This window comes from Rhea americana, unplaced genomic scaffold (genome assembly GCF_003343005.1).
Source record: "Rhea americana isolate MKP2758 unplaced genomic scaffold, rheAme1 scaffold_19, whole genome shotgun sequence".
NCBI classification, from domain to species: domain Eukaryota; kingdom Metazoa; phylum Chordata; class Aves; order Rheiformes; family Rheidae; genus Rhea; species Rhea americana.
In genome coordinates, this window is record NW_028186038.1 from 1017587 (window position 1) to 1040576 (window position 22990).

A 22990-nucleotide genomic window follows, 5' to 3' on the forward strand; every position below is an offset into this window, starting at 1 on the left:
TGTTCTGCAAGAAAGCCAAAGAAATACACCCTGTCTGGGTGGGTCAGGGTCAGCTAAGCTATACCGCATCCCTTTTGGGCCTAGTGTTTGAGCTCGGCCGTCAAGTGCCATCCAGAAACAAATCAACCCTGAGCTGTATAAAACAATTAAAAATATGTTCCTAATTAAAATCCAAAAACATCTTTCAAAGCCATGAAATTTAATCGCGATCCTGTAAGTGAATCTATGCCTTTGTGCTGGACACGTCAGATGGATTGTGCTCTGCTTTCTGGTCAGTTGCAGCATCAGCAGTTTTAGTTGAAATATGAGGATTCCCTTCAAGAGACTCATGGCAATGAGTCCAACACTGCAGAAAGCTCYTTTTCAAGATATTTTATTGCTTGCTATCCATAATTTAATATCTTTCCTTTTCTTCTCCCTTAACACAGTCCCTTTGTAGAAATTTGATTCCTGCATCCTTTATGCAACCAATGTTGATTTACTTAAACAGACAGAAAATATTCCGTAAGAAGTACTTGTAACTTCCTGGTTGGTCATTACATTTGATCACTTGCCATATTGTTAGGATTTTTTTTAAAGATTAGGATAACGTTTTTTCCTTTGTACTGAATGCTTATATTGATATATGTATGRTGTTATGGATCATTGTACTGCGCCTCAAAACTCTGGGCATTTAATCAATTTGGATTTAATCGTATCTTAGAGATTCCACTTCATRTTGAGAATAATAGGGATATGCACTGGCTACATTTGTGCTAGGGAATTTTCCAAAAATGAATTCAACTAGTACTGAGTGGTATGAGTACCACTGAAAGTACARGGATTGTAAATATTTTTGCAATTTAATGGTGACGTACATAATTTTAGAGCTGCTATTTGATGAGAATACTGTATGACAGTTGAACACTCGGTGGCTTTGCATTGGTGACACTGTCAAGTTCTTTGCCAAGTTATATATTTTCATCATAGAAAGGTCTATGAAAAGTGAAAAGCTTCTGACTTTTATTTCTCTTCTACATTGCTTCCTTTTCTGGGCTTAAACTAGGGTAGAGGTGTATGGGGAAAAAAAATGATTGGGCTGAAGCTGACTGCTCCAGTAGGCTGCAGTAAAGGAAATGCTGGCTGGAGGCCCAAAAGATGATGTTTTGCATATTTATGAAATGATAGAAGCAAGGCTATTAAATAAGCAAATAGAATTATATACTGAAGGAACAGAAGGGGAAGAATATGAAAGGGTGATAGTCTGCAGAGAGAACAGAGCTATTGAATCCTAGTTTTGCCATCCTCTTAGGAGAGGAAGAAAAATGTGAAGATCAATAGGGAACAGCCTGCTCTTTGTATGGGCACCGTGGTATAAAAGTCAGGAATTTTGTTTGTTTGTTTGTTTGTTTTGTTTCTTCCTAGAGTGACTTTACTGACATACAGAATTATTTTTCTCCTTCACTTGTTATTCTTTGGGAAAGAACACTTGCTGCCCTTTTGGGGAGGTACAATATTGTCTAATTTCTTAACGGGGCTAGTGGAAAATGGAAGTGATCTACAGCTTGGAAATGGTACCCAGTCTCCTGCAGAATTGTCCCAGAGTCTGAATATGTATTTACTTTAAGAATGACAAAGCTAGCTGAAAGTAAATATATTGACATAGCTAACACCTAACATAAAATAAATGAAAGTTCATTTTTTTTAAGCTGGAATACATATGAGAAAATCCATTGCTTACATCTCATCCAAACAGAAAAGTCAATTTACTCTTAATGTTACCTTGAAACAAGCAGTCTGTGTTGGGAAACTCCTGTATCTGTATAGCTGTGTTATAACCTAAAACAGAGATTTTGAAGAGCAAGACCAACAAATTTAATAAGTTTCTCTTGTCATTCTCTTGGTTTGTTTCTTATGAATAGAAGTCTTACAGTGGGGAAAAACAAAACTTCAAAGTTACAATCTTTTTCTTATTATCCTCATGCTTAAATGATATGTTAYGTGCAAAAACCCTAAGTTTCTCCCTCACTAATTTCAAAATTTTAATTGTTTTACTGATATTAAACCTAGACTTCTTTACTTATACTGAAAATGTTGATCATTGCAAAGAATGTGAACCTTATAACCTTAGAATAGTTTATATTCTTTCCAAAACATGCATGTTCCATTTTGACCTACGTTTCTTTCATTGCTTGCTTGCTTTGTCTCTTCCCTGAAATTTAGGTAAATAAATCCACRCCTTCTCTGTCCAATAAGATAGTTGGAGAATCTTCAGTTTTAAATATCCTGAATTTCTGTAGAGTTCCTGTACATTAAAAAAAAATGTTATCTGAATTTTCTATGTTTAATGTGCACTGCATTAAACTACTTGTTTTTTCCTTGCCTGCTCTTTCAAGATGCCAATTAGGAATAATGGGAAGCAAGGGGTAGGCTGAGCATTGCAGTGCATTGTTGTGTCCATCTGTCTGTGATTATTCCAGCCAGCAGTTTAAAACACTTGATGCCTGATCATGCTCCCATTGAAGTTAATTGGGGTTTTGCTATTAGGTTTGATGGGAGTAAGATTAGGACCTGCACTGTTGTTGTTGTAGTCATTGCGTTTTTTTTCTTGTCTGTGGATTTGCCACCCATCCATGCATGTGTTTGCCAGGTTTGTGCTGTTTTCACCGATGGGCTTGTTCTTCTAGTGTTTCAGGCTAAGTATTAACAAAAGGGGGAAAAAAAGGATTATTGGGTAAACTGTCTGCTGAAAGCATTTTAAAAAAATTATTGTTTTATCTRTTAAAAACAGCACTTCATAAACTAATTCCTTCCTTTTAAAATTCTTRGTATCAAACTGAATTTGAAACACATCTTGTGATACAGGTTGCTGTATGAATTTATATATCTATCCATGTATATGCAGAACGAGAGGAAATATRCTTTATTAAGAAATTGTCTATATGTTTGAAAGAGTTTAACAACTTAAAAGAAATTAAATGAATTACAAGGTAATTTTTTTAATTGCAGAAAAATTTAAAAATATGGCAATATTCATATGTAAAAAATCTTATTCAGTAATTGCTCCCACCGTCAGGATTCAGCTTTGAGAAGGTAGCACTTGAAAGTAACTTTAGGAAGACTACAAGGATATTCCCAATACTCTTTTTAGTGCTTCTATAGAAAAATTTGTCATCTGACAGAAATACCCATAATCCTTTTTATTGAAAATTTGAACTCTGAGACTGAAGAAGTAAAGCTCTTAAACTATGTAAGATATTATTATCCTTATTCTTTTTTAAAAATATTGATTCTGAAGGCTCATGAAGCTGAAGAGGAGGCACGGATGAATCCAGAATTTGCAGACAGAATGAAACAACTTGACAAAGAGGCTTCATACTATAGAGAAGAATGTGGCAAAGCTCAGGCTGAAGTTGACAGACTTCTAGAAATACTCAAGGAAGTAGAGAATGAGAAGAATGACAAAGATAAGAAAATTGCTGAGTTAGAAAGGTAATTCTTGTATTATTTGTCTTACGTTGAGTGGCATTTTTATTTATGTGATCTTCATCGCAGAGCATAAGTTAAGAGTAGARTATGTTTTTTTAACAGAGTATTTGTTCGTAATGTTTCATAAAACCATGAGAAATTAAAAAATTTGGTACCTGAGAATCACATCTGCTCTCTGTTGACTTTGGTACAATTGAGGGTTTCCACTTTTTTTCTCATAAAAAGAACATAGGCAGGAAAAGTAGTGTGCAACATACAGCGAGAACAACTCTGCTAGAAAAACAATGTTAGGGGAACAACTTTGTTTTTCTACTGATCCTGATTTAGTAACTGGTAAATCAAAACTGTCCCCACACATGTATCTTCAGCAGGAACAGCATCACTAGTTCTCAAGAGGTCCTGGAAGGTGTTGGTAAGTGTTTCTAAGCAGTCTCATGCTGCTAGCCCTGAGTATTTCTCTTTGATTCTACAGTCCTTGCCCCCATCTGATGAGTCTTTTCTGATGTTGACCWGGTTGCTTTTGCCTTATTTCTGAGGAGGTTGTACAATCTCCCATTAATGGAGATAGGAGGCTTTAGGGATAGATTTGTTTCACTCTCTTTGAAATTAAATAATGCTCTGATGCTTCTCCCATGGTGCAATTTATTTGATTGCTAAGAAATTTCTAGGTATCTGATTTCTTCTTTCCCATCCTATCCCTAGCTATGAAAGAAGGAATTTAAATGAAATTAGTGAAAGAATGAAATATATTTTCAATTATTTTATAAAATGATTTTCTAGTGACCARGGTGGAAGACAAGTGCTTCCTTGTGTCAACAGTGAGATTTTAAGGGTCTCATCATTGTGATTATCACTATAGTCACAGTCAAGACACAGCATTGCTCTGTCCTGTTAAAGAAAATTATGAGGAAAGGGGGAGAAGATCTGTGAGAAATATTGGTTACCTTGCAGGGAGGGAAACAGCCAGCATTAAAAGGAAGCTGCATGGAGCATCTTTTAGTGATGAGGACTAACCAGCCTTCACAAATACCAGTTGCTTTCTCTGCAGACATTTGGCAAAGGTTTATTTTAATAATAATGAACAGTATATAGCTATTGATTCAGATTTATCCTATCTCTAGAACTGAGACCTCAAATTTAAATGGAAAAAATCAAAATTTGTGCTGAAAAATACAACCGAGTGTTTACTAGTGGACACCTTTGTTAGCAATTTGTGCTTTTAGCACATCAGGAAGGGTTTAGAATACTGTGTTCTTTGTGTGGGTTTTAATATGTAAAGCAGATATTGGAGGAAGGTATTAGTGAACCGTAGTCACTTTGTACACGATGAATGTGATGTCTGCATAAACTCAGAGATCCTAAAGTAGGACACCGGAAAAAAAAAAAGAGGATTAGTGAATCTGTGTGGTCATGAAAGTGCTGGCTATTCCGTCAGTATGGGTATTGCAGGGGCAATTACAGACCTAAGTTTGCAATACAGTGACTCCAGATGTGAGCAAGCTGGTAGAGAGTCATGGCATATTCTTTGCAGAAACAGTAGCTGATACCCTCACTGGGCTCTAAAACTGAACTATTGTGTGATAGTAGAAGCAAGAGTAGGCATTCTAAACTTTAGARCAAGAAAATAATCTTAAAAGATTCATTACATAGAAATCACTTGATGCATTGAATGGTTTAATATTAAAATGGCAATTAAAAGATGACCRTATTAAGGTATGGAAACTTGTGATCTAAAATTTTGTAGTAAATGATAATTCTAGTCAAGTATTTTATATAAAAAAGAGCTAAACAATCTATATAGATCAGTGCATTTATTAGGATTAATGTGAAAATCATTCATTAATTTCAAAGAAACAAATGGGCCAAGAGAGGCATAGATTTTGCTATGAGCTTATCAGCCTACAATTTATCATCTGAGAATGGATTCTGTAATGGAATTAATTTTCTATGTTTATGTCAATTTGTTTGCAAATTTGATGTACTCAGTGAAATTTTGGGTCACTGGTTTCCCCTCCCTTATTGTTCATGAAGGTGTCAAGCGTGAACTAACTGTTCGGAAAATAATTCGGTAGTATGAGTGTGCATAGACTCTTTGAATAAGGTATGCTACACTCTGAATGTGATCAAGTAGATAAGCTTTGCCATGAACCTTTACATGCTTCTATAATGCTTACAGTAAAATGTCTGTGGTATGCTATGGCCAGCCAAGGACAGTAGTATATTGCAGTTTTTGGCACTCATCCTGCTTTAAGATTTGTTAGCAAATTCTATTAACCTTAATGCAATTTCTTACTTGATGTAAGTTATGTACAACTTCCAAGCTTAATTTGAAATTCATATATATRCAGTTTATATGTTAACTGTTGTACAATGAAAGGATTAACATAGAAGTCATCTATTACTGATTTCACCATCAGGAACTCAATTATTTCTGCCTTCTCCTTGTAACAGAATCTTAAAGCTACTTTCTACTCTATGTGAGCACAGATACAAAGTGAGTGATAGTACAGCAAGACTAACCATGTGATGGTATAATGGGGAAACAGGGTGTCGTACCCTTCTTCCTAATCAGACTCACGTATGGTTTCTCTAAAATTTAAGTTCTTTCCCTCTCGCTTCCTCTTTTTCTAAAAACATTGACCTAGAGATGTAAATCTGTATATAACTGTGCCACCTGTTGACRTCCTTAGAGAGGGAACTTTGATGTTGAAATTCCCCTTTCTAGGCCGTTAGGCGGAGTGTAAGGTACTGTACATTTTATGAAGTGTTACTTCTTTTTCTGCTTGTAATGACTACTTGATTGGCTCATTATTGAAGGTAAGAGGTGGAGCCGAAGCTCAGTGCACCCACTTTATTGAAATAAAGCTTTGTAAAAATGACTGCAACTTTAACAGAGGCATGTTTGTAAATGTTCTTTCTTTCTTATCTTGCTGTTTTGTAATTCATATAATGTGCTCTAGGTTGCTATTTTCTCTTCTCACTTTTTGCCCTTCTTTCCTTTTCCTGCTCAGAAACTACACATCTTCAACATTTCTCGTAACCTCAGATGGAAAGGCTTACTGGGGTTTTGTAGGGAAGTGAGGTACTATTACTTGCTGGTAGTAACTTGCTAGGATCCATGTGCATTCCTATGCCAACATCATTGCAAAATAATTGTTTTTCRGTTGTGCAGCTAAGTTATTAACATTTATCACCATAAATTTTTGAGACAGTTATAAACTGGTACATTGAAAGTTATGGTATCTCCACAATATTAAATATATTTACATGTAAACTCATCACCATAATGTGTCTTTATCAAGTCAGTTCATCTAAGAAGTTATAATGTTTGTAATAATTTCATCACTTACAAATCCAAATAAGAAGTAAAACAGGGAAATTAATTACTTTTTAAACAGTTTAGTTGACCATATATTGTAGTGTGTCAAATATTCAAAGGTAGAGATATCTGCTTCAASATGGGGGAATTAAAATTATATATGAACGGTAATTCTTTTGGTTTTCTTGCCTCTGACCCGTCACATTTCTGAGTTTCATCACTTAAGATCTATGATTCATACTGTTTCTCATATATACARACATGTTGGTCTGTTTTGTAAATTATTGTGTATATAAGAAAATGTTCTGTATTTAATAACTTACCATTATGTAGGAGAAACAGCTCTTTCTCTGTTAATGCTGTTTAGTAACTTTTATTGCATCTTTCTTGGTTTTTCTGTTTATAATGGGAATGGAGTAAAATAAAATGAAACTTATCCTGGTATAGTGTACTTTCCATAAACTTAACTCAATTTCTTTCACCAAAAAAAAAAAAAAAAAGAAAGATATATGGTATATTTTTCTTGGACAACAAAAACGAAACTGGACGAGATGGTGATCAGCTTAAATCTTAATGTGAAGGATCTAGCCAAACTGAGATAACTAAAGCTGAAAGGGAACTGTTAGGATGGAAGTGTATTGTTCAATGCTTTTGTTAGGTTGCTAGAATGAAAAATATAATTATGTAATATACTGGAGAGTTTAAATTATGGAACTGAGTAAAACTCAGTAGTACAACATGCATGCTTGTGAGTTTAGGACCAGCAAGAGTGCCAGCTGTAAATGAGGGATAATCCTTTGAAAACAGCTTAAGAAGAAAGAGATTAGGTGAATTTGCTTATAGTAGTGGCATTATGAGCCAACTAAATAAAGCRGCAGACATGTAAATAATGAAGTGTGAGTAGTCCTGATATATTTGATTAAATGTTTGCAATAGGGATAAGAAAGTATTAATGCTATAAAGTGCCAGTAAGATCACGTGTGGAACCCTGCTGTATGCATCTCATCGGTCACATTCAAGAAAGTTGAATTAAAATCGGAAACAGGTGCAGGAATGGCTGGTAGTATAACTAAGGGAATGGTGTGCTAATGTCACAGGAGGAATCCAGAAAAACGTTGGTTTGTTTCTCTAGGAAAACAGAGGCTCAGTAGGGATGCTTGATCTCTATAAATATATGAAGGAATAAGCACTGCAGTTAATGGTCAGTGATTTAAGTTAAAGAACAGTGTTGGCCCAAAATTCAATGGGTATAAATTATCCATTAATAAATTAGCCTAAAAAGAGAAAGATGTAGTGGTCTTTTAAATTTGGTCATCCACAAGGACATGGAAAGTGTTTGGGAAAAGGCTGATAGTGAGGCATAGAGCAGGACTASTGCGTGTTACCTACTTCCTCTACGGTTGGCTATGCAGTAATAAATATTGTAATCCTATCAGATTATTGTTGTTTAAAGAGTGAAATGTTGGAGCTTGATGATGGAGGGATGAGAAGGTACATAATAGTATAGATTATAGGAGCTTGGATCTGTTTTTTTCCAATGGCGTGTTAGCTGTTCAGTCATTTGCTTGATTTAGTGTAACTTCTCAGTAAAGCCTATAAAAATGTGAAAGTTCCTTTAAAAATATTGTTTTAGCTCTGAGACAAAAAGTTGGTTGTTAAAATGCAGTGTATAGTATAGTAAATAATTGCTGCTTAGGCTAGATGRCTGAGCGGTAAACAGAGAAAAAGGAAGAAAAAATGAGACCCAGTTTAATTGGGACCTCAATTGTGGTTTCTACATTGTGTCATGAGTTCTCTGAGGGAGAGRTCATGAAAAAGCCATTCATCTCGTTCTTTCTTAAATGAGGTGTTACCAATTGAACTTTTTTGCACTGTAATCAGAAGCATCCTGGTTATTTGAAGCAGAGAATATCTCTGTTTAAGGGTTGCAGGTTTTGATTGACTGTGTCACGTTCAAGATCACTTTTGCARTTATTCAGTGTGTTTAGTTACCTGTTTTGTGTCTGCAGTAATAAGTTCTGTGTGATACCCTCTTGATGCACCTCTAATCTTTTGTGGTTTTCAGACTACAACTRATTTTACTTTGAATTGCTTTGTGTTTGAACTGTGATGAAGGTAAGAAGTCCACAAAGCACTGACAATTCACCGAAGAAAAAACAAAAAAACAAACAAACAAAAAAAAAAAATCAGCATCTTGAAAAATTATGTTAAAAAAAGTATTTTGTGTCTTTTTTTAATTTAAATTTACTTTTCATAAATGAATAAAAAAAAATGTGTGCCAGTGACACTCTTAGGATTAGTCTAACTTGGTTTAAGGCAAGAACTTATTTTATTGTAGTTAATTCAAGGGACATGTTAGCTATTTTGGAACAAATGAGKTATCAAGCATCCAGATATTTTCAGTGAGGAAGTACTAACCTTATACTTGGGTCTGAAAAAAACCCTGCTGTCAGCTTGAGAATGAATTGTGTTTCCTGGAGGAGGGGGGGGAAATCTGTGTCTTTGATCACTGTTAGGTACAGTGCTTTGTGAACTTCCACCTGACATCTCTGAACAAGCTGCCAAATTGTGGAGCCGTTTTGCCTTTCGTTAGAAGACTTGATGAATATGGGCCATGAAACCCATGTTGGCTCAAAAAAAGGCGTCGCGGTGTATAAGATGTTTATGTGGCAGCAAACACTACCAAATTGTCTCTGCCTGATTTGTTTGCCTCTTTTGATAAACGTGGACATTAGAGTGATTATAAATATGGATAGTTTTGCAAAGTCCATAAATGATGAGGTGCCATTTTACTTTAAAATTTTTGTTTTGTTGGGAACTCAGCAAGGAAATACTGTGCAGGAACTTTATTTTACTTTTTGTTCTCCTTTTTCTTTTTTCTTTTTTTTTTTTTTTAAAAAAGACTTCTGATATAACATCTGTTTGTTATATATCTGAAGAACTAATATGTTCCTCCCTTTGTTCTCTTTTGCTGTCTCCTTCCCTATCTGTTTTTCTCCAAACTGCTGCTTTCATCCCTACTCCAACCAGCTTGACTTCCAGGTCAGTATTTTCTGCTCTCCTATTTAATTGCTCCTTGCTCAACCAAGGCATTCATTGATATTTCTTTTATTTTCTTTTTTTTTCCTGTCTGAATTCCATATTGATAACTTCTCTCTCTCTCTGCCTCTCTCTCTCTCTTTTTTTTTTTAAGTATTAAATACTATTGTGAGATTCTTGGTCATTCCATTTCTGGATCAGAAACTTATCTCAGCAAATGAATGCTTTGTCAAAAGCTTTTAAGCAAAGAGTGCCCATTAACACCAYATTGAATTCATATGTTTGGTATGATTTTTTTTYYTTTTTTYMRKTTTWAWTTTWWTWWYYTTKMYTWRGRAWTYMWYYTTYRAAAAAGSCTAGGAGACGATAACCCAACAAAATAAGTTGTGAATTAGACAATAACAATAATATACAAAGAGAGGTATGCATACATTCAGAGCCTTACTTTTACTGCCACCACTTTTACTATTACATAATAGAACAAGTTGGAGTGCTTCAGCTTCTGGTTCAGAAACTTCCAGCTGTTCATACTAGTCAGATTCTGGACCAGTACATAACTGAAAGGGACATATATATATATGTGTGTGTGTRTGTTTGTATCTTCCATACAGTGTTTGTATACTATACGTTCTGGTCAAATGTAAGTTTTTCTTTCTTCCACATTTTAGATTAGTTGTKCCAGCATTTATGCTCATGCGTTGTTTTTGAGAAGCATGTGTATGGGATGGGGTAATGTTCTYGTGGACCGAACAGATGTTGATGCTYCTGGGGTAGCCTGAGTCTTTCTACAGATGTCAGTCTTGTGACCACAGATGTAAAAATTATGAACCCTGGAAAGCTCCTGTCCTACWGATTCTTTTCCTTTTCCAAGTCATGTGGGGTTCTTGTGACTTTTCCCTTTCTATAGTATGGTGCACCCCAAAGTATTGCTTACTAAACTGAACAGTGCTTCAAGAACTGCTAGGAGACCTGACATCTAGTTTATTCAGAAATCAGCTGAAGATCTACTGTGGTATTTTTTTGTATTAAAATACAGGTATATCTGGCTTCCTAGTAGAGAATTCTATGGTTTCAAGAACCTGGACAGAGAAGTTGGAATTGAAATACGCAAATTTGATTTTAAGCAGTAGAGAAAGTTTCAGATTTGCGTTTGCTGAAACCATAGCCTAGGAAAACTGCATTTGTGGATGTGCATCCCAGGGACCTATGTGGGAAAATTTGAATATTTTATTTATTTTTCCACTTTGAGGGAAAGGGTGAGAGTGGAGAAAATTTATAAGTTTGTCTTTATAGACCATTTTTAGTCTGTATATCTACAATTGAAGAAGCATAGATTAACAGATTATTGGAAAAAAATGAAAAGGTGTGGTGTTAGATCACTACAGTAACTACCCGTGGTAAGGGGGCAGGTACATTGTGATGTAAAACTTGTGGGATTTTTTTCCTTTTAACTATTTCGAACTTAGAATAACACATAAACAAAGCATAAGAGCAAAACAAGAGTAATAAACAATTGGAATTAGACATTGTCTTTCACTGCGTATACCTGTATCAAGCAGTGACTCTGAGAGCCTGAACCTAATTTGTACATCATCCTAGCTGCAGTCTGCAGAATAGAAGGAAGACTATTTTCTTTTTTCTTTTCTTTTTTTTCTTTCTTATTTTACTTAGAATATGTCTAGAAATTATTTACCTCAATAAATGATAATGGTCAAGTATTTTGACAAGCATGACATGTCTGAAATGTAACTACCCAGAAGTAAGATTTACTCCACTTCTTCAGATGCCTTTCAAGATAGCTGAATACATACAGGTTGTACTGTGGGTTTTTCTATAGAAATTATCATGCAAACGTGCTAATTTTTTCTTTGTTGTAGAATTATTAGAGAAAGCAATTCCCTAKAAACTCAGGTAGATTTTCAATTATATCGCTATAATCTTATGACATTACTTATCAAGTATTCTTACACATTAATATGTTATCTTGTGGTGTGTGTTCAAAGTAAAAAACGATCCAGTCAGCTTTTTTTTTCCTCTTAGTATATTTAGCTGGTATGTTTTCTTTTTCTCCTGCTTATGAATTACTRTAATGTTCCTATAATGAAGTCTTAGAGAGTTAGAAACTCTACTTATTATTTTAGAAACTGATGACTTTATATGATTTGGATTATTACAGGCTGATCTGTTTCTTCCTTTGTCCATTCCTTCCTAGTGAGAGATGTTGAAGCTAGTTCCATACTCTTACGCTCTTATGTTCCTTATTTTTTATTTTATTGAATTAAATGTTCAAATTTATACAATGTTTTGTTTCCTGTACTGGAGCAGTTTTATTTTAGGCAGGAGCAGTCCTTGGAATAGGCTTTCAAGAGTCACTATCAATGTAGAATGTGTTTACATTTTCATAGACAATTGAAATATGTAAAAAGGAGGGAGTAAAAAGGACTTTCCAAGCAGATAGGTTCAGGTGTCAAAGCTTTGCATTTGCAGATGTGGTTCCAGTATCAGGTTGTCATGTGGCACATTTGGCTAGGATTATGGCAAATYTCCAGTCTGGCATTATGACATGTTCAGATCTGAAGTTTTCAGACCTTTTATGGTAACGCATACTTTTCATACAGCATTATTCKCTCTCCATATAGAAGCAGAACTCTCCAGTTTGGAAGAGTTTTTATATCTTAGTCTTGAAACTGAATTCTCATTTGCTTTCCAGAGAGGATTMAAATACAGATGCCTTTAAACCATCTGGCAAAAGATGGTTCATTATTAAAACATTAACAAGACAAGATATTTTTTGCCTGCATTATAGCACATCACAATCCCCAGTTGCTTTCCAGATGGCAAACTCTGTATCTGCTGTTAGAATCTTACTATTTTGCTGTAATGAATTGCATGAATACTGGTTGACTTTCTTTTTATTGTTTATCTACTACAGGCAAATTTTAAAGGACTTGAATGAATAGTTACTACACCTGAGTTGTACAAAGACTGAAAAATTTTATTTTCAGCCTTTTTTTCTGCCAGTAATTAATTAAAGACATTTGCTTTGGAACAGACTTTGATGAAGCTGGTATCTGAATGAGCATGATGGCATTTCCATTAGAACCTATTCAAGATTTATTCAAAATCTCACTAGCCAATGAGAGCTTAAAGAAAAGTATTATGTTATGCGGTTGTCATTATGGTTGGTTTCACTGGAATTCAATGATTGGTATGCAGAAACATTTGTTCAGCAGTTGGAGGTGCAATTTCTGTTATGTTTTATTGACCTAAAAAAAMCAACTGACCTTATTGAAGCAAACTGTCCTCAAAACCCTGCCAACTTTCATCCCTGGAGTCTTAGATAAATTGTAGTGTATGATTGGAGTTTATTGTAGGATTTCAGTGAAGTGTTAAGGTTTCACAGCTTGAATCGTCATTAAAGTCAAAACTTAATTTAAGAAACAGATCTATTAAATATTTAATTTCTGCTGATATATATTACCAGTTGCCATTTTATTAATCTTTTTTTATACAGAATTTTTAGAATGATTAGAAAAATGATTTCTGTTTCATAACCTGATGTGCTATTTATAATGATGGCAAACAAGAAAATAAARTACATTATTACGTAAATATGTATGTGTGTATATATATATAAAATATATAATACACACACACACACACATATATATATATGTTTGTATGTGTTTGTGTGTATGCTTGTGCTTCTACCTACATAATAAAACAATTTCTAAGCATAAGAAACAATTCWATAACATTGTTTTCCATTTAGCTAACAGCAAGTTGGATACTCCCCAACCTCTTCTGCCTGTAAATAAACAGRAGATGGGTATTTTTTCTTACACATAAAACATACTGATCAGTGCTAGAAATTTTCTCACCARCCTCTGATGTTGACCTTCCTGATTGTTTCCATGGGAGGCAAAAGCTCAATGAGATGTGCAAGGGAAGGTTTAACAGAGTTTTAAATTTAACTTACTAGCCTTCCACAGTTTTGTCAAATGTCAGTTTGATGGTTCCAAGGGCAGAGTGATATGTTGTTCAAAGATAATTTCCCTGGAGAAAAAGAGATAGTGTAGTAATGAAAACTGAGAGAATCTGTGATATACTTTACTCTTCAGGGAGTCTGGTTTGTCTGAGTGAGAAATGTAGTTGTCATACTGGGTAACTGTCAGATTGTTGTCATGTCTTTCTGTTATAGTTTGTTGGCTATATATACAAAATTGCTTTTTAAACATTTTGAAAGAGATGATGATTTGATAAAGATCATTTGTGTTTAGCTGATGACATGTATGTTTTTAATTTGTGTATATTTGCATTTTATTTTATTTAASAAATAGTGAAGTAGAAAGTGTATTTTACTGAAATTGCATTTTATTGAAAAGAAAAATGAGCCAAATCATCATCTTTTACAAAATAATCAGAATACATACAGATAAACAATGAAAAGGTACCATTCATCACCCTTATGACTGTGAAGTAAAATGATGTCAGGATATCCTATGTACAATAGACGGTGTGTGTGTGTGTGTGTGTGTGTGTGTCTGTGTGTGAAGAGACATTGTGAGATAGTACGGCTTACCCTCAAAAAAGCTGTGATTGAAAAGAGATGGGGAAACGAAGTCAAGATTTACATTGTTGGTGGAATCACTTCTTCCAGTCATGTCGTTTGCTTGTATGGTGCGGGAGCAGGCTGATTGGATTGAAATGCTCTGATCTAAATTTATAATAAGAGGAAGTTGGTAGCTGAAAACAAGAAATTGTACAAGGTGTATCTGATTTATTTGGAGGTGTGAAAGGGGTTCTGCAAAAGCATGTGATGTTTGATTTATGTATTGAATGGAATGGCTGGACTGATCCTGAGAAATGCTAGGTTGAGCCAGGAATTGCAGTACAAGGATTTGATTCAGAAGGAAATTGCAGAGRAACATTGGACTGCAGCAGAGGAGATTTGATTCTGATTACTGTTAGGCTGAGGTGGACATACTGTGGAGGAGTTGGATCCARAGAACAACTAGAGTCAGGAGCTGTTAAAAAGGAACTTTATCTGGAGAACAGCTGGAAAAGACTCGATTAAGCAGCAGAAGAACTGAAACTCCTTTGTCAGATATTAGGCAGCAAACTCTTTTCAGTTACTGGTTATTCCTAATGGTATCAATTAATAAAATATTTGACTAAGCAATTGCCATGTTAAATCAGACCAAATACTGCCTATCTACTGTCCTGTCATCAGCAGTGTTAAAAAAGAAAAGGAAAAAGCAAGAAGAAAGAATGGAAAAAAAAAAGCCCATAAAAAGGAAGTGAAGAACAGTCCTTGGTATACAAGAAAGGTGTGTGACAGATGAATCTCGTGGAGCAAATTTCACACACATTCATGTAAAGTGTCATCTAATAAGAACGTGCTGGGACAGCCAGTAGTGCAATGCCCTATATTGGAGTTTCAGCGGTCACAGTGCAGACTATGTGTTGAAACAAAGTGATATGAAGCATAATTTGGAAAGGAGAATTTAGTAGGTCTTTTTCATTCATGCATTATCCTCATGTGGATATTTGTAGCATCTCTCTAGGACTTTGAAGGGAACTGTGTCAGACTAAACACWTCTTAAATAGAGATTTTGGAAGAGTTCCCAGAGTTTATGTTAGGTAAACCCTTCCTCCCACATTTTTGTCTTTGAGGTGAGAAATGTTGCTTCTTTGACGCTCCSATTATTTCTACCATGAAAAGTCATCGGTTCTCTCCTGGTGATCACATCTTCTTGCAGGTGCTTTTGCAAGTAATATACTTGTCAAGCTACAGCAATCTGACTATTGAGAAATCTTAGGCCAGACTTCAAACATCTGAAATAATGAGATTTAAAGAATGATAGGAAGATAGCAGTGAACAAGGAGGGTGCTTCTCAGTTCTATGGAGTGGGAGGATGTGAATGGTGACATGAAGTTTGCAATAGTCTCAGCTTCAGGTAAATGAATGAAAAAAGACCCAAAGTTCTCCTATGAGAAGGCAAAATTAATTTATTGTGATAGTGTCCTTTGAGGTGTGTAGCAGAACAGTAGTCATTGTTATTGAAAGAAAAAGACAATKTGGTTGAAGTTGACCTGAGAATATTATCTTTTCACAAATTCTTTTGTCCAACARGCATCAAACTTTTCCTCTGTTATATTAAGCTTATTTCATGAAGGAAGTCCTCATGGACTTCTGCCGTTCTTGGCAGTAAGGCCAGTCCAGTGCCAGTGTGATGTCTGTCTTCTGTCTCTGCAGGAGGCATCTGCTCAAACTTTCTTTCTTATCCTGTATGAGAGGAGACAATTTAAGGAAGCTACTCTCATTTATGTCTGTACAGTGATAGCACTGTAGAGTAGATATTTGTGTCAGGGACATCCTTTTCAGTGAGACAGAGAAACCCTGACTGATAGTTTGAAGCACCTATGAAACTATTYGTTTTCTCCCACAAAATAAAGAGTGGAATAAAACTACCACTGTAAAAATGAAATTGCAACATGGGTCAGACATGGGGAGGTAGATTATGTTAGTATATGTATAGGTATGTGCTCATATATTTATTTTTCTTGTGGAAATTGTTTTAGAGCCTGCAAAGAATTCATCAGGAGATCTTAGAGCGACCACTGTTTTCACTCTTTCACTCACTGTCTCCCACACCCCTACTTTTTTTCCCCCTTCCAGATAGAATTCCTGCTTTCTTCTTTACAGTCTGTCTACAGAAAATTTAAGAATGATTTTGGAATTTAGTCCATGGGAAGTCTTACTGCAATGAAAAGATACTTTTTTTGTAGGAAGTCTTCATTCAAAACATTTTACTGTCATATATTCTATGTTTCTATGCTTGTCTTCTATTCATCTGTGAGTTTTTTATAGTGGTARATTGCTTAATTATAGCTTTGGAGCTTTCCTAGGCTCCATTCTACATATATTACTTGTTTTGTGGGTGGAGTATTTAGTACCAGTGGTGAATATGCACTATGTTTGTGTGGATCAGTCCTGGTAGGGCTCCAAGGAAACAGTTCACACTAATGTATGTAGCCTTGCAAAGTATATGTTATTTTCTCTGAAGATTCCCTGTTGGGAGACAGAAGAGACAGCTGCATTGTACCTTCAGGTTCTCTCTCTTGTYGCCTTTTGGTACTGTAGTGGTGACCCCCCCTTTACCTCAATGAGAACTGTTCTTTCGACTCCGGGCATGGTGATTCTCTCCTTACTCATAGCAATGTGCTAGCAATGGAAGGCAGTGGCATTTGGTGTTGCTGCAATGGGACTTGTTTGCTGGTCACAGAACATAAGCACTGTGTAGGATGGCTTTGAGCTGGCTTTGAAGTTTTGCAGAGTAGTTTTACAAAAATGCTCATGAAATAAAATATTATTTTACATGTTAATAAACTTAGTTCTATTCTGCTTGTGGTTGTAATTTTTGTTTCCTACCATTTTTTATATCAATGCATAAAATTACGTGGGTGATTCGGCATGGAACAGGCAAGTGATCTTACTTGAACATCATCTGCATCATAGAAGAGTGTCAGGCCTAGTATCATTTTTTACAGTCAGTGAAGTAAAAGCAAGAATAGAAGTTATTTGGAAGCTCAGCTCTTTGGGCATGTTGGCTGTGTCAAAGTAATTAACTTCACAGTTTGAATGGTTGTTTCTGTTTTTGCATTTATAAAGTATGCTTCAATTGTTAGTCACCATGGCAATGGTATTAGACAATAAAAAGAAGAAAGCTTAAGCATAAAGAATAAATCAAAATATTAAAAGATGTTTTGGATACCACTAGTTGTTTAGGTTGTAGAATATAAATCTGGATTAAAAAACCCCAAACCTCCAACCTGAAAGTTTTTATACATTCAAATAACAGAGCAAGATATTACTTTGTTTTTTATTAATATATAATAAATTTTAAAAAGACTAGAGTCCAATTTATTAAATTTAGGAGACAACAAATAGGGCTTTTCTTACGAAAAATTTTGGTTATTTGAAATATGGCATGTTTTCTTTGTCATGTCAAAATTTCAGCCTATCATGCATATAGGTTTTCTTATCATGACGATAGCTATTTTCCCCAAACAAATCCATCTATGGGTTGTAAATGAATAAACAATGTCTCTGCGTATTTCTGTCAGGAATGTGTCTGTCAGTAACCCTCTTGACATCTCTTGTGGTGTTTGCAGTTTGCTAGAGTCTAACCCATCTTTGATTTTCAGGCTTGTAAATGGGTAGTAGCAAATTTATTTTTATTCCAGGAAAATACCAGAAATAATACTTTACTTCACTCCGCTGCAATGGGAGTTTTATCTTATAGATTTCAGTGGAGTTAGATCTTAATTTTAAGAACGTTTTTTTAAAAAAAACCCTTGTGCACTCTTGTTTCATAGTTTTTGTTCAATTAATAGATCAAATGAGAACGTGTATGCACTTTCAATTTTTAAGATAGTGAGAACTGTTGGAAATATTTCTGCTGAGCCTTGCTGAAGTAATGTAGTTTGGAATGGACACTCACATGGACAGGATTTACAGGATCAGGTCTTCTGCATGACTAGTTACTGAGATCCAGAGTGCCCAGTAAAGTGTTAAGATACAGTTTATTTTTCATGTGCCTAGATCCTTTGTGAAGGTGTAKATTTTTTATAACGAAGAAAGGCATGAACTGTTTATTTCTTAAAACTTTAAAAGCACAATAATTGCTTCAGGCAAAGACCTTGGTAAAATTCTTCCCAGTGGCATAAATAGAACAATAGGTGAAGAGGTCTGAATATTTAAAACTGATGTRCAGGGTTAAATTTTAAAATAGGTTTTTGGAGGCTTTCATTTTTATAAATTACTTGTTTTGACTACATTGCTATATTTCATAAAATAAAAATATGACCATTTTGCTAAAAACATTCTGTGTTTATCTTTGATATTAGTTGTGCTCTGTATCTTTTATTTGTTCTTATATAAAAAAATTAAGAAAAAATTTTATAATCTTATTTCCTATATRTATTATTCTAATAATTGACTATTGCATATTTTGCTATAAAATTAGCAGGGAGGTTTAAAGATTTTGGCATCCTGTAGAATTTTTTTGATTGCCTTTCAGATAAGTGGTCCCATTGTAATATTGTTTAATGTAATGTAAGGTATTACAGATACATATTCCTTCAGAAAATGTTACAAATATTACTCTTAGGAATATTTTGCATGTCTGCATTTTTTGGATGCTTTGAAAAAAAGAAAAGTCTTTGAGATATAGAGCAAAGGCTATGCTAAGCACAAAACACTTATTTTTGGCTGACATTACCTAGTTTTTGGCCAAGGTATTCAGATGCCAAATTAAAACTGAAGGTTTAGTGTAATGGCTTGACTTTCTGCAGTTATCAGAGAAGAAAGTCKTGGAGTATAGACTCCAGTTACACATTATTGTAAAATAAAGTTTGAAGAATATTCACATATCTGCTCACACTGAATGTAAATGTTTATTTTTGAAAGTTGTACTAAATTAATTAGATGTAGTATAGTCTGGCTTAGGAAATCAATTGCCATGTTCTTCCAGAAGAACAAGGAAAGATAAGTTGAACATGGTTAAACTTAGTCATTATAATTAGTGCTATTCATACTAGCAAGAATTAAGTGTTACAGTGTTTTGATATTTGTATTCCTGCTGATTAAGGTTCTGTTGGAATCTCCATGGCACTAATKCCATTTCTTACAAAAAACATTCTGTTTAAAAACTAACTAGTGTGAAGGGCTAGTGTACATAGATGYGTGGATGTGCTGAACTTCTTCCTGTACTGTTTGCACAGCAAGTTTGAATCCTTTGGYCCAGACTTTGCAGGAGACAGTTGCAGGGTGGTATAAAAGTTTTTGTCTTTTTCCTTCATTCTCTTGTTCAGATATATAACATTCTAAGTGTGCCTAAATGTTTCCCAGTCATAGCCAGCTGGTTCTTCAGCGATATCGGAGATCTGATCTTGATTCTTGTGTTCTTGGTAGTCTAATGCCTTTTTTTAACGAAAATATTATTGAATGCTGAGGCAAATAGATATACATATTGCTGTGATTTTGATACCTGATTTTAAGTCTAGTGTGCAACTGAGATGGATATGCRTGGCTGTGGAGCATTCTGTGCATTACAAAAGATTGCACAAAATTGTATGAGGAGGAACGAGGARTTATGACTGATTTTTGCTGAAAAAGCCTATCTGCAATATATTATGTATTTAGAGTTTAGACTAATGGCTTGATCTAGACTTAAAATGTYTATAAAAGGATATTCTTCAAAATATTTAATGTAAAATAAGGTAATGTCTAGAAAAGTATGTTAGTTTACACAATCTTTTTATTATAGGTCAGCCAGCCTGCCTGCCTCTCTTTCTCTCTCTTTCCCTTCTTGTCAAGATGTACTGGCCAGTCTGCTTCCACTTTGAGTTCTTTTCTGTCAATTAATGAAACCGTTAGACGTGTTATGAGAACTGCTCACTGACTACAACTGTAGGGACATAGACAGAAACTTAAGTTTGTTATTTGAAAATACGCAATGCCATTACCCAAGCATTGTAATGTTTAGGAACGATCAAGCATCTGTGTAGTGTTAGTCATCTGCTCTGCTTTTTAGACTGTGTTTTACTTCCAGCTTCTGAGCTGAGAACATAATCTCCTTAAGCCAAACGCAGTGTTGGTACCTCTTCAAAGTGCTCTGGGCTTGGGCTCCCTTGAACTAATTTTGAGACTGGCTTTCCAGTTATGTGAAGTCTGTAAACTTAGACACAGATTTTTAGTTTCTTAGGTTTTCAGAAAACATTGTGATGACTTGAGATGACTTTAATGTCTAGTTGAGTGGTAAATAGTTTTGTTCCCCTTAAGATAATAGATATTCAACTTCAAAATAAACTGTAACCTAACTGGAAAATCAAAAAGCTGTGGATTTTGTCTTACTGCTTTGTGGGCAGTTACAATATCAAACAAAGAGTACTTTTGCGTGTATATCCATTTTTACTGATTCTAATTTTAGTACCAGAATATGATTAACGTGATGGTAAGATCTATTCTACTGATTACACCACCGCTGCATACATTTCAGGTTTTGAAAACATGTCTCTTAAACAGTAATGCTTTATTTATTTTATTCTGTCTAATGAATTTTGTGGTCTTAGAACTTTAAATTGAAACCATGTAGCAGAACATATGAAAGTAATTCTTCCTGATAAAGAATAACGTAGACTCAATTATGCACATCAGCACAGCTACTAGTAAAATATRTGGGTATTTTGTGTATGGTAATGGCATACGATATTTTCTACTCGTTGTGTATTCTTCCCAGATATTTTTCTATTTCTTATGCATCAATTATATTTCCTGATCTTCTGTTTTATTCATAAGAGTTTTTAAAACAGAGTTATGTGAAAATATACCAGAACCAACATACTGGAAAAATGTACTGGAKCAAGGATTATACGTACACGCSTGTGTGTGTGTTTGCATATGTATATAACATATATATTTTAAATACGTGGTAGATTATACAGGATGTATAATATGCTGAATCCTCAAAGGGTCAAGTTATGTCTCCATAATCTACCGGGCTGAATGTTTTTAAATATAGTACAAAGTACTGTGAAGTGGCTTACAAAGTTAGGAATAGGTTTCTCAACAATGCTTCTCAAAGAAAACATACATTTGACATAGAAAATACTGGAATCTAGTGCACTGTATTTCCTGAAAATTTTTATAATAGCCAAAGGTACATATTTTTAAATYTATTCTAATTAACTTTGAAGCAGATGGAATGAAATATCCCCTTTTCTACCAGAATTTTATTGTCAAGGCTGACAAATATTACATAGTGTATAAGACCTGGAATCTGAAGGAATATTTTGATGACCAGTTTTAAACTGGAAAGTGAAGGTGACATRATAACTCCCAATTCAAGCAAAACAGACTTAGTGACCATTTGTTTGTAACACACTGTTACTCCCGTAATGTTTGTCAGTATATCTAATTTTTATTCAAAGCTAATGAAAATGGCTTCTGATAGAGTCAGAATGGTAAAAGTGCTTTTACTAATTTCACATGTGTTTCTATAATGACTAGTTCTTAAATTGTATATTAGAAAGATGATGCCTTTAAATTCATGACTAAGCGAAGGATTTACTTCTCTGCATCCCTCTGCCAGAAAGGAGAGCATCTGAGTTATATGAGTGCTTTGGCTTACAATTTGTCTTGATTTATCCAGCAAGGGGAGATATCCTGGAACTGTTGTTACGTGACAACAGAAAGTTCTGTCAAACAGCAAACAAGATGGGAGTTAAGAAATGAGTAGTATCTACTGAACCAGTTGCAAAGCTTTTTTATTTTAATTCTAATTTATTTTTAATCAATTGGTTACGTCTGTTTTCTGTGCACATATTTCTTTTTCAGTCAGATGAATACAGTTCCAGAGAGATGAGCTAAATTTATGGGCAATTTTTAGTACATTTAAGATCAAATAAAAACAAACTTATAATGTATTTTGTATGGTAGTACTGTATCAAAATCCAAAAATATCTAAGTAATTTTTCTTTCACATTAGGACTCAAAGTTTTAGAAAAGAAGTTACTGGGGAAATTGCTCTTGTAGCTTTATATTCACTGAATGCCTTGTTATTTTCTACAGTTCTGTTTCCTATTTTTGTAAATAGCTCTGTTGTTAAGTATGAAGCTGTTAAACTGTCACCTTTCATTCTGGAGGTCTCTTGGTGAAAAGCTAACACTCCCGTGCYGTTAGTTCATCTATTTGAAGTTCTCTGATAGCTAACCAGATCTTACACAGGGCAGTATCACATATGTATGAATGTTTCCATGACTTYTGATATATTGTATAGTTTAAGATACTGTAAGTAAACACATACTAAAGCTATGTTGTATGTGAATAAGTGGGGAGACCTAAGATTATTCTGCACTCTTGTAAAGGAGAGTGCTAAGGCCACATTCTAGAGTCTCTGGAATCTTCTCAGGAGAGAAAATTGGGGTTTCAGATCCTTTATCCACAAATCGGTTTTGGAACCTATGCTGAGATCTTGTAAAAATCACTTAATTTCACAGATTTTACACGAAGCAGAATTTGTTCTTAGTATCTTTGATCATATAGCACGTGAGATTTCKTATTAGAAATCCATTTGGCCATTTAAAGTAGCAAAGATT

General features: G+C 34.6%; 1 protein-coding gene across 1 annotated transcript in view; it reads left to right on the forward strand.

Moving 5' to 3' along the window:
- ERC2 (ELKS/RAB6-interacting/CAST family member 2) overlaps positions 1-22990 on the forward strand; it is a 499935-nt gene that overhangs the window by 201613 nt on the left and 275332 nt on the right. Inside the window, exons 12-14 of the mRNA XM_085302360.1 lie at positions 2376-2405; positions 3278-3471; positions 9818-9829. Coding sequence (XP_085158486.1) covers positions 2376-2405; positions 3278-3471; positions 9818-9829 — 236 coding nt within the window. The remainder of the gene's footprint in view (positions 1-2375; positions 2406-3277; positions 3472-9817; positions 9830-22990) is intronic.